Source organism: Tenrec ecaudatus, chromosome 5, assembly GCF_050624435.1.
Source record: "Tenrec ecaudatus isolate mTenEca1 chromosome 5, mTenEca1.hap1, whole genome shotgun sequence".
In the NCBI taxonomy this organism is placed as follows: domain Eukaryota; kingdom Metazoa; phylum Chordata; class Mammalia; order Afrosoricida; family Tenrecidae; genus Tenrec; species Tenrec ecaudatus.
In genome coordinates this window covers 167,938,948-167,952,364 of record NC_134534.1, presented here as the reverse complement: position 1 = coordinate 167,952,364, position 13,417 = coordinate 167,938,948, and the positions used below count along the sequence as shown (strand labels likewise).

Below are 13,417 nucleotides of genomic sequence, written 5' to 3'. Positions count from 1 at the left end.
ATATTCCAGTTTAATCGAGTCTGCTATTTCCCTTTCTTCTGTCCTGATACCCTGGCTGAATTTCTCCAGTGATGTCACCGCTACACTCCCTTTCTGGCTACAGGTTAGTGCTTCTGTGAGTGCCAGTGGTGGCTGTCTTGTTTGTCCTCTTGCTAGCACCTAGAAATGAGTCTGTGACGTGCTGTCACTTGGGACACACCTGTTAAAAGAATGGATTCTGCTTGAGTGTGACCACCAGTGCCCGAGACCAGGGCCCCAACACCAGCCCAGGAAAAGGGAGACAGTTATGTTCTCAAGTTAGTCTCATGAAAAACATCATGAAAAAAACAACAACAACCAAAACCATCAAAAATAGAAAAGAATAATGCAGCAGGGGAAGTTTAATAGAGGAGTGATTACCATGGTAACAGAGCAACTCTAAGACATAAGAAAACTACATGGTTAGCCTAGGGCTTAGGGAAATGACTCAAGGTTAGATGCACATAGAAGGGGACCCCTTTCCAAGACTGTGGAGGAGGTGAGTTTGGCCACAAGAAAACAGGAGTTTGCTGGGGGCCAGGGTGGGGGCAAAGGGGGCAAGCTTGGTCTGGCATAACCTGGGCAAGCAGGAAGTCGGCTGGGCAGTAGAGAAAGAGGTAAGCCAGCGGTGTGTTATGGGCCTACAGAGAGGGTGGGGTTTCTAGACCAAAAGGGATTCCGTGGGGAGTCAGATGGGAGCAGAAAGTTGGGGGCTGAGGCTTGGAATGAGTTTTGAACCTGTGCACGTCACCCAAACCCGGGCTGTGTTCATACCCAGGCTGTAGCCAGGATAGTGGGAACCCTTCCCTCTTGCAGGTCCTTCAGCCCCTGCCCTCCCCACCTCCCCCACCCCACCCCCACCCCCCGTCAATGAAAGTGAAACGGGGAGCTCACTCAGAGCACAGACTGAAGTTGGAATTGGGAAGGGGAAGCAATAAACGGAAGGCTGGCACACCGCAGGCTAAATCCGTCCGTCTCTGCCCAGCTCCTCGGTGCCCTGTGTCGCCAGTAAATGAGGTGTTAGGTCTGGAGGTTTGAGTGAGCGCAGTGAATAGGGGTGGAGCTGTGTACCCTACTTTGCATCATATCAGGTCGACCGTGAAGTCCTTAAGTGAACCTCTCCACTCACAGGAAGGGATTGCAAGTTGCAATTTGAAAAGTACAATGACAGATTGTAGGACAGATGCTGGCTTTCTTGGAGCAAGGGAAATCTACAGAGGCGCTTAAGCATGGGTTGACTTGACCAGACTTAAGTTTTAAAAATATGGCTGTTGTGGTGTCCGTTTAATGAGCTATGTTTCTGTTTCTTTTACTCTTTCCCTACCCCTGCTTCTTTCAATGAAACCGGAGCAGAATGGAAGAGAATGGAAGGCATGGTGCTCAAGCAGGGGCCCAGAATTAGGATTGTGTGCTACTTTTGGTGGCGAAAGTGATTTCTTACTGTAGTTGTGGTTCCAAGTGTTTGAAATTCCCCAGCCTTCCCTCCCCACCTTGTCTCCTACCAGCTAGTCTGCCTGCTTTAATAAAAATGCTATTATCAATACCTTAAACACTCCATTTATACTTAATTGCATCTTGTGATGTTTTACACTAATAATTAAAATTTTTTAATGATTTCAAAAGAGCACAGTAGTCTGCACAATCAAACATAACGTGTAATCAAACCATATTTTTTACTGGTTATAGAAGCAATACATGTTCATTAAAGAAAATCTGAAAAATTGGCTAGAATGCTAAAAAGAAAGATCCCTTCCACTTAAAATTCATCCATAAAATATCTATCATTTATATGAACCTATTTTTCTTGTACTCAATTAGAATAGGTCCTACCTAAAGTTTGTATCCTTCCATTCAACCTTCATCAAATGACCTTTTAAAAACCTGATTAGAGGGAACCCAGGACAGATGACCCCTTCAGGACCAGTGGTGAGCATGGCGATGCCTGGAGGGTGGAGGGAAGGTGTGTAGAAAGGGGGAACTGATTACAAGGATCTACATATAACCTCCTCCCTGGGGGACGGACAACAGAAAAGTGGGTGAAGGGAGATTTCGGACAGTGTAAGATATGGAAAAATAATAACTTATAAATTATGAAGGGTTCATGAGGGAAGGGGAGAAGGGAGGGAGGGGGGAAATGAGGAGCTGATATTAAGGGCTCAAGTAGAAAGCAAATGTTTTGAGAATGATGATGGCAACAAATGTACAAATGTGCTTGACACAAGGGATGCATGTATGGATTGTGATAAGAATTGTACGAGCCCCCAAGAAAATGATTTAAAAACAAACAAAAAAATCCCCAAACCTGATTAGACATCACGACATGATGTTCCACTTCATGGCTGGAGCATCACTCACCATCATGTTGGACATTGTGCTGGGTTGGGTTGACTAGAGAAACAAATCCAGGGACACTCTTATATATGTAAGAAAGAACTTTGTATCAAGAAGTAATTGTATATTAAGCAAACATACCAGCCCAGTCCATAAGTCCAATACTAGTCCATAAGTCCCTCATTAGACTCATGCAGGCACATACAATGATGCAGAATGCAGGAAGATAAGCCGAGTTTTTCAGCACATTTTTAATGCAGTTTTTGTGGTAAAATTAGGCGCCTCGGCTGACATTCAGGTCAGCTTATACTCGAGTATATATGGCACTATTTTGCTAGGTAGAATCAGTTCTAAGAGCTTTTCCTACTATAAGACCCCTTATTCCACATGTTAAGGATACAATATGAGGAAATGGGGTTCAACCAGTTTATAATATGTCTTTTCCAATTGTGTATTCTGGAACTGGGGAAATCACTGTAGGGTGGGTTAAGAGCTCCACTAGACCTACTGTAAGACAGATCTATGTTAAGACTCCATTAATAACTTGTCCTTCATTCACCACTCACACTCTCTGCCCCATCCCATACCTACTGCCAACTCTGAAACATCTAGCAAAGAGTCTTTCAAACATTTTGGGTCTTCTGGAATCCCTCAAACGTCTGGTTATTTCCTTTCCCCAGTGAACAGTCATTCTTATAAAAAGCTGTGTATCCCTTTGGAGAAAGATTAAGAGTATAAGTTTTTGGCAGTATAGTGAGGTCCTTCCTCAAGGGGACGTGACCTCCTCTTTCCTATAGGTGTTGTGGGTCTGTAAATTGCTTGACTCTGCAATCTGGTGATTTGAGTTATACTGCTGTTCACTTGAGTTAGAATTCTTCCACTTGTACAGGTCATGTAAATAATGAGTATGTTTCCCATCAATTTAATGCCTAGGGAAATTCTGCCTAAGTATCTATATGCATAATCTGTATGATTCAGACTATTCTGAATACTGCTTGGACTCTACTGTCCATCATAGTAACCACGCCTACATCTTTGTCAGGGCCCAATCATCCCTACTGCAGTTCCGTATCAAATCTGATTTACATAAAATAGCAATCACAGTAGTCTTCAAGGATGCTGGGGCTACCTTCACCAATTTGTTCCTCACTGTTGTAGAAAAAGGTATGTCCTCTGGGCACTCCATGGGTGAATAATCCCGATAAATCACTCTTCTATGCCAATCTCCCTAGGCCTTTGGGTATCTTCTTCTAAAGTATACAAAATAGGTATGGTAGTTCAACTAGAAATATTATAGGCTACTGCCTATTCGGTGAATCAACCAAATAAATTATTAGATTCTTTCCCAATGCTCCAATCTGAAATATTTCATGAAGAATATGTGCTTAGTATGACCCTATCTATCAACTCAGATTGACCTACCTTCAGATTCCTTGCATCATTATCCCACATGCTTTTTCTGTATAAGAAATAGTGTTATATCGAGAAGTAATTCTATTTCAAGAAGGCATCCCCATCCAGTCCAGCTTATGTCTATAAGTCTGATGCTAGTCCATGAGGAGTCCTTCTTCAGACTCACACAACCACCACATAGCACCACATGCCAGGGTGTAGGAAGGAAGGGCAGGATGCAGGAAGATCACAGCAGGGGATGCAGAGTCCTGTGGATCCAAGGTCAGTGGAAACACAGCAGGACTCCATCAGCTCTCAGGTCAGCAGCAGAGTCCCAGCATGCAGGAAGGCAGAGGAGCAGACAGCTTGGCTACAGCATCTCAAACTCTGACACCATTCTGCCAGTCTCTATTTCTTAACTGGCGAGCTTAAACCTATTACATCCAATGTTGCAAGTCATGATTTTATTGCTGTAATTTATCTGTATTTTTTGTCAGGCTGTTGGCTCTCCAGTTGTTTGAATAAGTATGGTGAGAGGATATAGCCTGATTCACAACTCTCCTGACTTTAAAGCAATAGTCCCTTGTTCTGTTTACACAAATGCCTCTTGATCTGAGCTCCACATAAGTCAACAAAGTGTTCTGTAATTCTTGTTCTTCTTAAGGCTATCCCAACCTAATGAAAGACACACTACAGAGAACAAAACAAAGGAATGGGATCTAAAATATGACCTTTATGAACATCAAGAGTAAAAAGAGAATCCACAGACTGAGAAAAACATTTGGCAGTGATATATTGGATAAAAGACTAATCTCAAAAATCTATGGAAAACTATAAGGCCTCAATAAGAAAAAGTGCAAGTAATCCAATTTTAAAATGGGCATAACAAAGACACAATTAAACAGTTTACTGAAGAAAAGCATTAATGTTACTATACTGACCAAATGGCAAAAGGAATAGATAAAGCCAACACCAAGGTATCAAGATAGATTACTATGAAAAATCAGATGACTAAGTATAAAGAGAAAATCTCAAAAAAATTAAAAAACTTCTTTGAGAGAGAAAAACAAGGACCCTACAAAGGAATAAAATTCTAGCTGGCATCACGAATCACATCTCAACACAAATCTTAGATGCAGATAACAGTGATGCAATGCCTTCAACGTGCTCAGAGGAATTACTTTGAGCTTGGGGTTCCATACTCAGCCAAACTGCCAATCAAGTATGAAGGTAAATTAAAGATTTAATTAGCCATGTAAAGTCCCAGAAAATTTCTCTCTCAAAGTCATTTACTGGGTGGGTAAAGGGACTTGAGGATAACCTCATCTCTCAGGAAGCAAAAGAAATTACCTATAGTTACTTTTTTTTGCATTAGATAAACTCTGAGATAGCTTATAGTTATTAAAAAGGCATTTTTAAAAATTCTTCACACTTCTTAAGGATGGAGAGGATGTGACTGCAAAGGACTTTAACAGTACCCAATCAGAAACACAAGTTTAACTTTACAATTTTTTTAGGGCGGTCATATTTAGATGATTAATTTTGGGTTTGTGGGTAAGAGAAAAGCCCTAAAATCAAAGTCAGGCATCATTTTAAATTGTATTTCACAAGAAACAACATGGTGTCCTGGTGATACAAGGGTTAAGCTCTTGGGGGCTAAAAGGAAGGTTGTTGGTTTGAACCCATGCAGCTGCTACAAAGGAGACTGATCGGGTGAAAAAGGGGCACAAAAAATAAAAGCCAAGAGAGCCCCATGGGGCAGCTCTACTCTCTGTCTCCTGGGGTCGTCAGGAATTGGAACAAACCCAGTGGAACCTAGGAACAACATCAAGAAAAACCAAAGCTAGAAATGGTTATATGGGACTGACATTAGGTGGAATTTCACTTTTATGTCATGCTTTTTGCAGTGCTTAAACTTTTAAAAAGAAAGCATGTGTTAATGTGTAAGAATTATACAGATAAATGGCTGGAATATCCGCATGCAGAGCCCTAGGATTTAGGCTGTCGGGCACAGAGAATCCATGCCCTTCGTCTTACCAATCATGTGGCCACTTTTCTCAGGCTATTTGCATTTTTCAGGTTTGGCAGGCCCTTCCACCAGAGGTGGCATAGTGGTTACAAATCAGGCTGACCACAAGTTCAGCAGTTCAAAACTCCCAGTCCCCTGTTAGGGAGAAAGATGAGGCTTTCAACTCCCGTAAAATGTTAGTCTCAGAAAACCCAGAGGTCAGTTCTACCTTGTCCTATGGGGTCACCGTGAGTCAGACCTGACTTGACAGCAGTGAATTTTTGAGTCTCCCACCAGAGAACCCAAATGCCTCCAACTCGTACCCTCTTAGCTTCCCTCCTGATTCCTCAGGTGGAGGACTTCTCACTCCCAGTGTCTTCCCTCTGGGTGGTGCCGACAGTCACACGGCAGTATCAGTATACTGCACTGTCATCAATCCAGCTTCTGCTGGACTGGGAGCTTGGGAGGCAGGGCTGTGTGTTTGTCCAGGTACAGAATAGGCATAAGGGAAAACACTGAATAAAAGTCTGGAGTGACGGACGGCACTAGCCAATCTCTTTATAATTTCTAACACTCCTTCGCACCCCTTTATTTGATCTTGAAACACCCACAAGGTAAGTAGGGTAGAGGTCATAGTACCCATTTGAGAGAGGAGGAGATTGAGACTGAGAGGCAAATTGACTTGCCCAAGGCCGCTCAGCTAGTAAGAGTATTTGCCAGACCAGAGGGAAGGTTTCCACATATGTCACCCCATTCGGGATGAGAACCAGGCTGCAATTCTGGTAGGTGCCAAAGAGACCACAGTTCATGGCAGAGATATGGTCCCCAGGGGTACACCAGCATTTGTCATGGAACAAGCAAAGCTGGAGATCTTGGCTCAGAGTTAAACCTTCCTTCTATTCCTGGTCCCTTGGAGCTGAAGTGTCCCTGGAGCCTTTGCCAATCGTCAGGGTTAAGGAATAGATGCCCAGGACACAGGCTCCCTTCCGGTTTCCTTATGGAGTTTCATGTCTCTAGAGCCCTTGACTGGAAGAAAGATGGGACTTTCCACTACTGGAAAGAGTTACAGTCTCCCAGGGGCAGTTCTACCCTGTTCTGTAGGGTCACTATGAGACCGTTCTACCCTGTCCAATAGGGTCACTATAGGGTGGGGTGGTGTTCTAAAATTGATTGATATGATAATGATAGCACAATTCTTACTGATTGAACAATTGAAATGTATGATATGTAAATTACATGCCAAACTGTTAAAAAAAAGTGACAGTCTCAAACACTCATAGAGGCAGTTCTACCCTGTCCTATAGGGTTCAATGAGGAGGCATTGACTCACTGACAGTGAGGTGCTTTAAAAAAATTTTTTTACAGCCCTTGATTGAGGTCTCCAATTGCTGCAAGCACTCGGGCCTAAGGCCTGGGAGTATGAGAGCTAATTGCTTTTCCTGGAGTGGGTAAAACTGTCTATGAGAGAGGCTGGTATGCCGTCATCATGGAAGTCCTGTTTCTTCTCAAGGAACTGCACGATGAAGAAAGAGTCTAGTCCAGTCTGAAGAATATACTACAGAATGTTTTTACCCACCCCTGGTTACCTCCATGGCCTCCTCCTCCTACCGTCCCACTCCTGGCTGCACATCCAAACCATTTCCTGCTGAGTGAAGGGAGAAGAGCTTGTCCAAGGTGGGGCACTCTGACTGTGACCCCCGGGGTGACAGCTGGGGGACAGTGGGGCTGGGAGTGGGGAGAAGGGTTGCTTTCCACATGGAGTAGGCAAGCAGTCAGTTACTACAGGAGGTGAGGGGCCTGATGGCCATGGGGTCCCTTTAACCTCCTGCTGGCTGTGGGAAGGCTTGGCTCAGACGCTGGGGTGGATGGGAGCTGAAGAGAAGGCAGAGGTCTTGGCTGTGTAGTGGTGAGCATGTGGGCTTGTGGGTTGGTCATAAGATGAGGCCAACATCATTACTCACAGTGTTGGAGGTGAAAGTACCCAAACACTGAGGTACTTTCCCAAAGATTCGGCATCTATTAGATGTTTCAGACAAAGAAAGGGGAAAGCATGTCTTCATTTACACAACTGATAGATTTTTTTGTGGCTCAGAGGAAGGCACACCATCCTCTTTCCTAGTCTATTTTTCTCACTCCAGGAAGAGATTCCCAGAGTCCCAGGCCTGGACACATGAAACCCTGAGGAAACTCTACTAAGCCCTGGGTTTTATAATTCCATGTTCTTGAGAGCCTATGGAGAGAAAAAACAATGAGAAAAGATATAAATGAAGAATATCAAATCAAGGCCACAAGATTAAGTTAAGCAAGGCAGAAGAATAAAGAATAGTGGAAGTACTGTTTTAGATGGAACGGTCAAAGCGGCGATTGTCATAAGGCAGTGTTTGAACAAAGAACTAAATAAATAAGGAGACCATTCCTGTACATGGCTAAGGGGAAAGAGAGAAATATTTGAAGAATATTTTCCTGAAATATTGAAAGACTTGAATTTTAAGATTTTAAAAAAGGAAAAGCCAAACATAGACGTATAGAACAAGAATAATACAAAAGAGACAAGAGTCTAGAAACAGACATATCTGGGTCAATTGTGTGGACAATTGACAAAGCAAAGGACAAAGCAAAGATCAATATTTCAAAAAGGCACCAGGCCCAAATGGTTTCACAGGCAAGTCACACAACACTTAAGCCATAGATGTCATGCTTTCAAGGATCTTCCTCTGATTGATTATGTAGAAATAGGAAAGGAATTACTTTGGAGAGGAAGTATAAGGATGTTTAAAAAACAAAAGTTTGTTATAAAACAAGAGAAACATTTCTTAAACAAAAATATCAAAATAATAAGCTGTTGATTTTCAAGATACCCTCCATTTAGACCTAGAGACTTCTGAAGGTGGGATTTCCATCCCTTTAGCCCTTCTCCAAAGAATTCCACACTCTTCCATGTACACTATGTCGACGGGCAGTTTGGGCATCCCTGAGTGACTCGGATTATGTTCATTTTCAATGTCCCTTGAAATCTGAAGGGGCAAGATCAGGGCTGTAGAGCAGATGGGATAAGGAAGTCTCATGGCAATTCCCACAGGGCAGTCCTTGCTACCCGTAAACATGAGCAAATCCATTCTTGATGGGGGAAAAAATTCCTTGGTGTGACTTTCTTGGCTTTTTTCTCACCAAAGCAATTTTCAATTTTCTTAAAACTTCTTCATGATAAGCTCCTGTGATTGTCCTATGACCTTTGCGGCCGTCTTCCAGGATCACCTCTTGGTAATCCAACAAGCAGACCCCGGAACCTGATTAGACCTCTCTGCTTTGAACTGAACTGGCCAGCAGATTCCCTTGGATTTGTTTTGATTGAAGACACCCTAATGAAAATAAGCCAAGCATACCAATGAGAGGACTTGTCTATTGTCATCCATGGACTGGAGAGACAGGTTTCAACACATTATATTTGCAATAAACCTATGTGTCTTGGACCTGAAACTCTAATAGCAATACTTTTTTGACTCATGCTGGAGGTTTTTTCAAACAGGAAGCAAGATTTTTCTTTTTCTTTGCCACGTGTGTTTTGAGAGTACCAAGTGGCTTCTCTCATTCTCTCTCTCCCTCTCTTCCCTGATAAGACATCACAGTGCCAGATTCTCCCAGTCTATTGAGAATGCTGTTCCGCCTCTAGAGATAGCCTGGGGGAAATTCAGTGTCTAAGTGTTCTGGACATCCTCCATCTAATTAGGCTGTCAGCGTCTTTACGCACATTCATTTACTAATTTGTTCCCCACAGAGTTTATTGAATACCGATGTTCTGAGCACCACACTCTAAAATTCCACTTTGGTTCCATTGAGTACATGAGTACATCAGGAAGTGATCCTAAAGAATAGAATCGTAGAACCGCCCACAGGGCTTCCAAGGCTTGGGGAAGCTGACAGCCCACGTGTACTACATACAGAAGAGCAGGTGGTCGGTCCAAACAACAATGGAGTGTTTCACGGTGAGCAGGCACCAGAGCTTTGTGTACTCTGAGGGAGGGACAGGTCTATAATGCTTGACTTAGCCTGGGGGTGAAAGACTGAATCATGAAGGAAGTTAGCCAGGCCCACGTGGGTAATGGAAGGAAGGAGGAGGATGAAGCAACAGGAGGAACAGCATAAACAAAAGCAGTTCCTGGTAACTGTTTGGGCTCCTGAGTTTCTTTGGGGAAAACCATTCCTCTCATTTCTCCAGCGATCAGATCCTCGGCCTGGCAGATGTTGGGTCCTCAGTTCTATGTACTTTCTTCCCGAGCTGACCCTGTTTGCCTTTTGTCACTCAGACATTCATTGATTCAACAACCGGACACTGACTGCATGGCTAGGTGCCACGGATAGGAAGCGGACCAATGGATAGAAATCACTGCTCTGGTGGAGCTCCCAGTTTACTGGAGACTAGATCAAATAACACACGAACTGTAGAATCAATCCAAAGGTAGCACCAAAAGAACCAAGAAGAAAATCGGAACATTCCGGAGGGTTGTTACCACTTTAGATTGTTTGGCTAACACGGGGCTCCCTGAAGAGGTGACACCTGAATGAAATCTGAAGGAGGTGAGGGCATGGAAGGCCGGGGTGATAACTTGGGCTTTTACTGAGGGGGTGGAGTGGGAGTCACCAGGAAGAACTGTGTGAAGAGGGAGGTGGTCTGGCTTAGGCTTTACAGGGTCGTCCTGGCTGTTCTTCACGTCTGGCCTATTGGAATGCCTTCCTTGCGTGCAGAAGCTGGTATGGCTGGGCACCTTTGGGTGTGATTTCTGTCCAGGGACTAGAGAATACCAGGCTAGGAGTGGGTGAGGCCTGGGAAAGGGAGAAGTGCCGTGGACATGCTCCAGCCAACCTGCAGGAACAATACTTACTTTCGCTTCTTTTATCAAAACAAGCAAATTCCATCAGTTCTCCTGGGCGTTGACCCGGACAGCCATCAGTGCTCCGAGAATGGCAGTGAGCAGTGACCTGCCCTGTGAAATAGGAAACTTCATCACCAGCTCCATGCTCAGTCCACCATCTCATCTCATCATCTCATCTCATCTCATCCTCATCGTCACCGATTTCGGTATGTGACCATACAGAACAAAAGACTGGCAGAAAGGCCCCTGTGGGTTTCCCAGACTCCATAGCTTTATGAGAGGAGAAAGCCTCTCCTCCAAACCATTTTTCGTCCAAATTTGGGGAGTGGTGCACCTGCAGCTGTATTCCTGGAACTGAGCGAAGTTCTAGGGTGCTGAGGAGAGCCACTGGCATGGATTTAAGTCATCCAGAAGGAGCCTGGGGTGCCACCCCCCTCCCTGACCCCTTCCCCTCCGACAGGCCAAGCCCACCTTGAAGCTCTGCTTACCGGCTTTGCAATCTCGGGAAGTCCCTTTCTGCTGAACATCCAGTTTATGCACCTGTAGAATTGCTGGCTGCAGCTCAAACAAGAGGTTGGTTAAAGTAACGTGGCACTCTCGCTTCTCTGAAGCACGCCACTCTTCCACGCTGAGAGTGGAACTGCAAACACGTCCCAGGATCCCAGCGGCTTTAAGGTGTGTGCGCAGGACGTGGGGACAATAAAACATTGTTCGGGCCCCAGAGACAGGGCGTGGAGCAGAAGCGGCGGTAAGCAAACCTCCGCAGGCCACTGTGGTCTGTGTGCGCCCGCGGCCACGTAATGCTGGCACCTTCCTGGGCGTCCCTGTTGGTTCCCAGAGAAAAAGAACAAATTTCCTCTTTCTCGGGCAACGCGCGCACCAAGGCGAGTCCCCGGCACCCCGCGGGACGCAGCGCCCCGCGCTGGCGATGGGGCGGTGTGCAGGGAAGGGCAGGGGGTGCAGCCCTGCCGGCTGGCCTCGCAGCGCCCGCTCCCACGCCCCCTGCACCTGGGGCGATTCTAGGCATTTCTGCACACCCTGATTCTGCACCCCTCGTCTGCATCGCGCTCCCGGGGCGGGATTGGGCTTTAGGAGCGGCCTCCAGGGTTGCGGCGCGCCCTCCGAGAAGGGAAGGGCGAGCAGGGGCGGGCCGGGGACAGTAGCACTGAGAGCAGTCCCCGAAAGAGCGCAAGGGGTGGCGGGCTTCTGAATACCGCCCGCCGGCTGGCAGGCCGCGGTCTCGCCAGCTTGGGGGCGGGGCCACCGGGGCGGGGCAGGAGCGCGTGACGCCACGGCGCGGGCCAATGGGGGGCGCGCTCGGGGCCGAGCCTCCTGCGAGCCTTCTCGGCGCCCGCACGCGTCACGTGACCGGCCCCGGAGTGAGCGCCGGGTGAGCGCGCGGGCGGCCGGGCGGGCGAGAGCTCCGGCCGCAGCTATCCGCCGGCCTGCGGGCGAGCGAGCGAGCTCCGGAGCCGCGGCACCGCCCGCTGCCGCCGCCGGACCAGGGAGTCGAGCCGCCGCGCCCACCTCGCCCAGCCCGGTCGGGGCTGCAGGACCGCGGGAGGCCTGGCCGGCGGCCGGGCGTGCGCAAAGTTCAGGTGAGAGAGCGTGTGGCCCGCTGAGGCGCCGAGTAGACGTGGCCCCGGGCGCCCAGAGTCAGGCCCCGGGCACGAGAGGCGCTCTGCTTGGCGTCCGGACGCACGGCCGGCCGCCCGTGCCGCTGTCCGAGCTCGGCAACTGGACCCAAGGCCAAGTCTTAAGAGCGGCTGGAGTTCGCGGGGATTGAGCGCAGGGGTTCGGATTAAGTCCTTGGGCGATTGCCCCTCCCCCTTACTGGCACCTGACCAGCACCTCTCGGGCCCCCCACCTCCGTGCCTCGGTGCCTGCCCCCAACCTCCGCCCCCCCCCCAGTCCGGTGTGTTTTGCGGGCTGGCCTTCCCATATGGCCCGTGCCGAGGCCAGGCCTTGCTGGGGGGGGGGGGGAGGCGGGGGTTGGGGGGGTTGGAAAGGGAGGGGGGAGGGGGAGGTCGCTCATGGACCAGCGGCAGAAGGGGTTACTACTGGTCACCCCTGCGCAGTGGACTGCGGGGGGGGGGCGAGGGCACGGGCAGAAGGTGTGTTGGCTAGGGGGCAGAGCTTGAGGGCACCACGGGGAGAGGGTCGGAGTGGGCCCTCAGCGCCTTGCTTTCCCCAGCTTGTCTCTACTCACGCACCAGCTGCTTCATACCGGACACGCACACACAGGCACGCGCGCGCGCGGACACCTTCCCGCACGGTCACACCGTACACCACGCCCCACACACGCATACGGTAGAAACTTACACATCCCTTTCGGGCACACGCCACTCGGGCACACCCGCGAATTCACCCAGGTCGCATACTCCTACCCCTCACCCAACCTCACCCCCCCCCCGCCGCCCCTTTAGATCTAACCTTAGTGTAACTCTGCCAAGGTGCGTTCTGACTCAGTGAGAGTCTATAGTAGAGGTAGACGTCTCGGGGCAGGAGACCACCCCCCTCTGGTGCCCCATGGTCAGCAGACTTCGTGAGAAATATCCTCAAATTTTAGAGCCCCGCGCCCCACCGTCCTCCCCTTCAACCTTGCCACTCAGGAGCTCGCGCCACCCCACAGGTATGAGGACTTGAGGCTTGGTGACTTTGGGGCTGGAGGACAGCTCTGGGAATGGGGACTCTTATTTTGAAAGGCGGCCCGCCGCCTACCCCCGCCCCCACCCCCGTGATTTGCACGCTGACCCAATGGCCAGCCCTTGGCCGGTGCTCGACTTGTTATCAATTA

At 48.0% G+C, this 13,417-nt stretch overlaps 1 protein-coding gene across 1 annotated transcript in view; it reads right to left on the bottom strand.

Moving 5' to 3' along the window:
* CFAP100 (cilia and flagella associated protein 100) overlaps positions 1-12,927 on the bottom strand; it is an 84,685-nt gene extending 71,758 nt beyond the window's left edge. The window contains exons 1-4 of the mRNA XM_075550909.1: positions 12,834-12,927; positions 12,229-12,357; positions 11,501-12,167; positions 11,109-11,260 (exon numbers count right to left, since the gene is read on the bottom strand). Of these exons, the coding sequence (XP_075407024.1) occupies positions 11,109-11,260; positions 11,501-12,167; positions 12,229-12,357; positions 12,834-12,927 (1,042 nt within the window). The remainder of the gene's footprint in view (positions 1-11,108; positions 11,261-11,500; positions 12,168-12,228; positions 12,358-12,833) is intronic.
* Between the last annotated feature and the right edge of the window lie 490 nt (positions 12,928-13,417).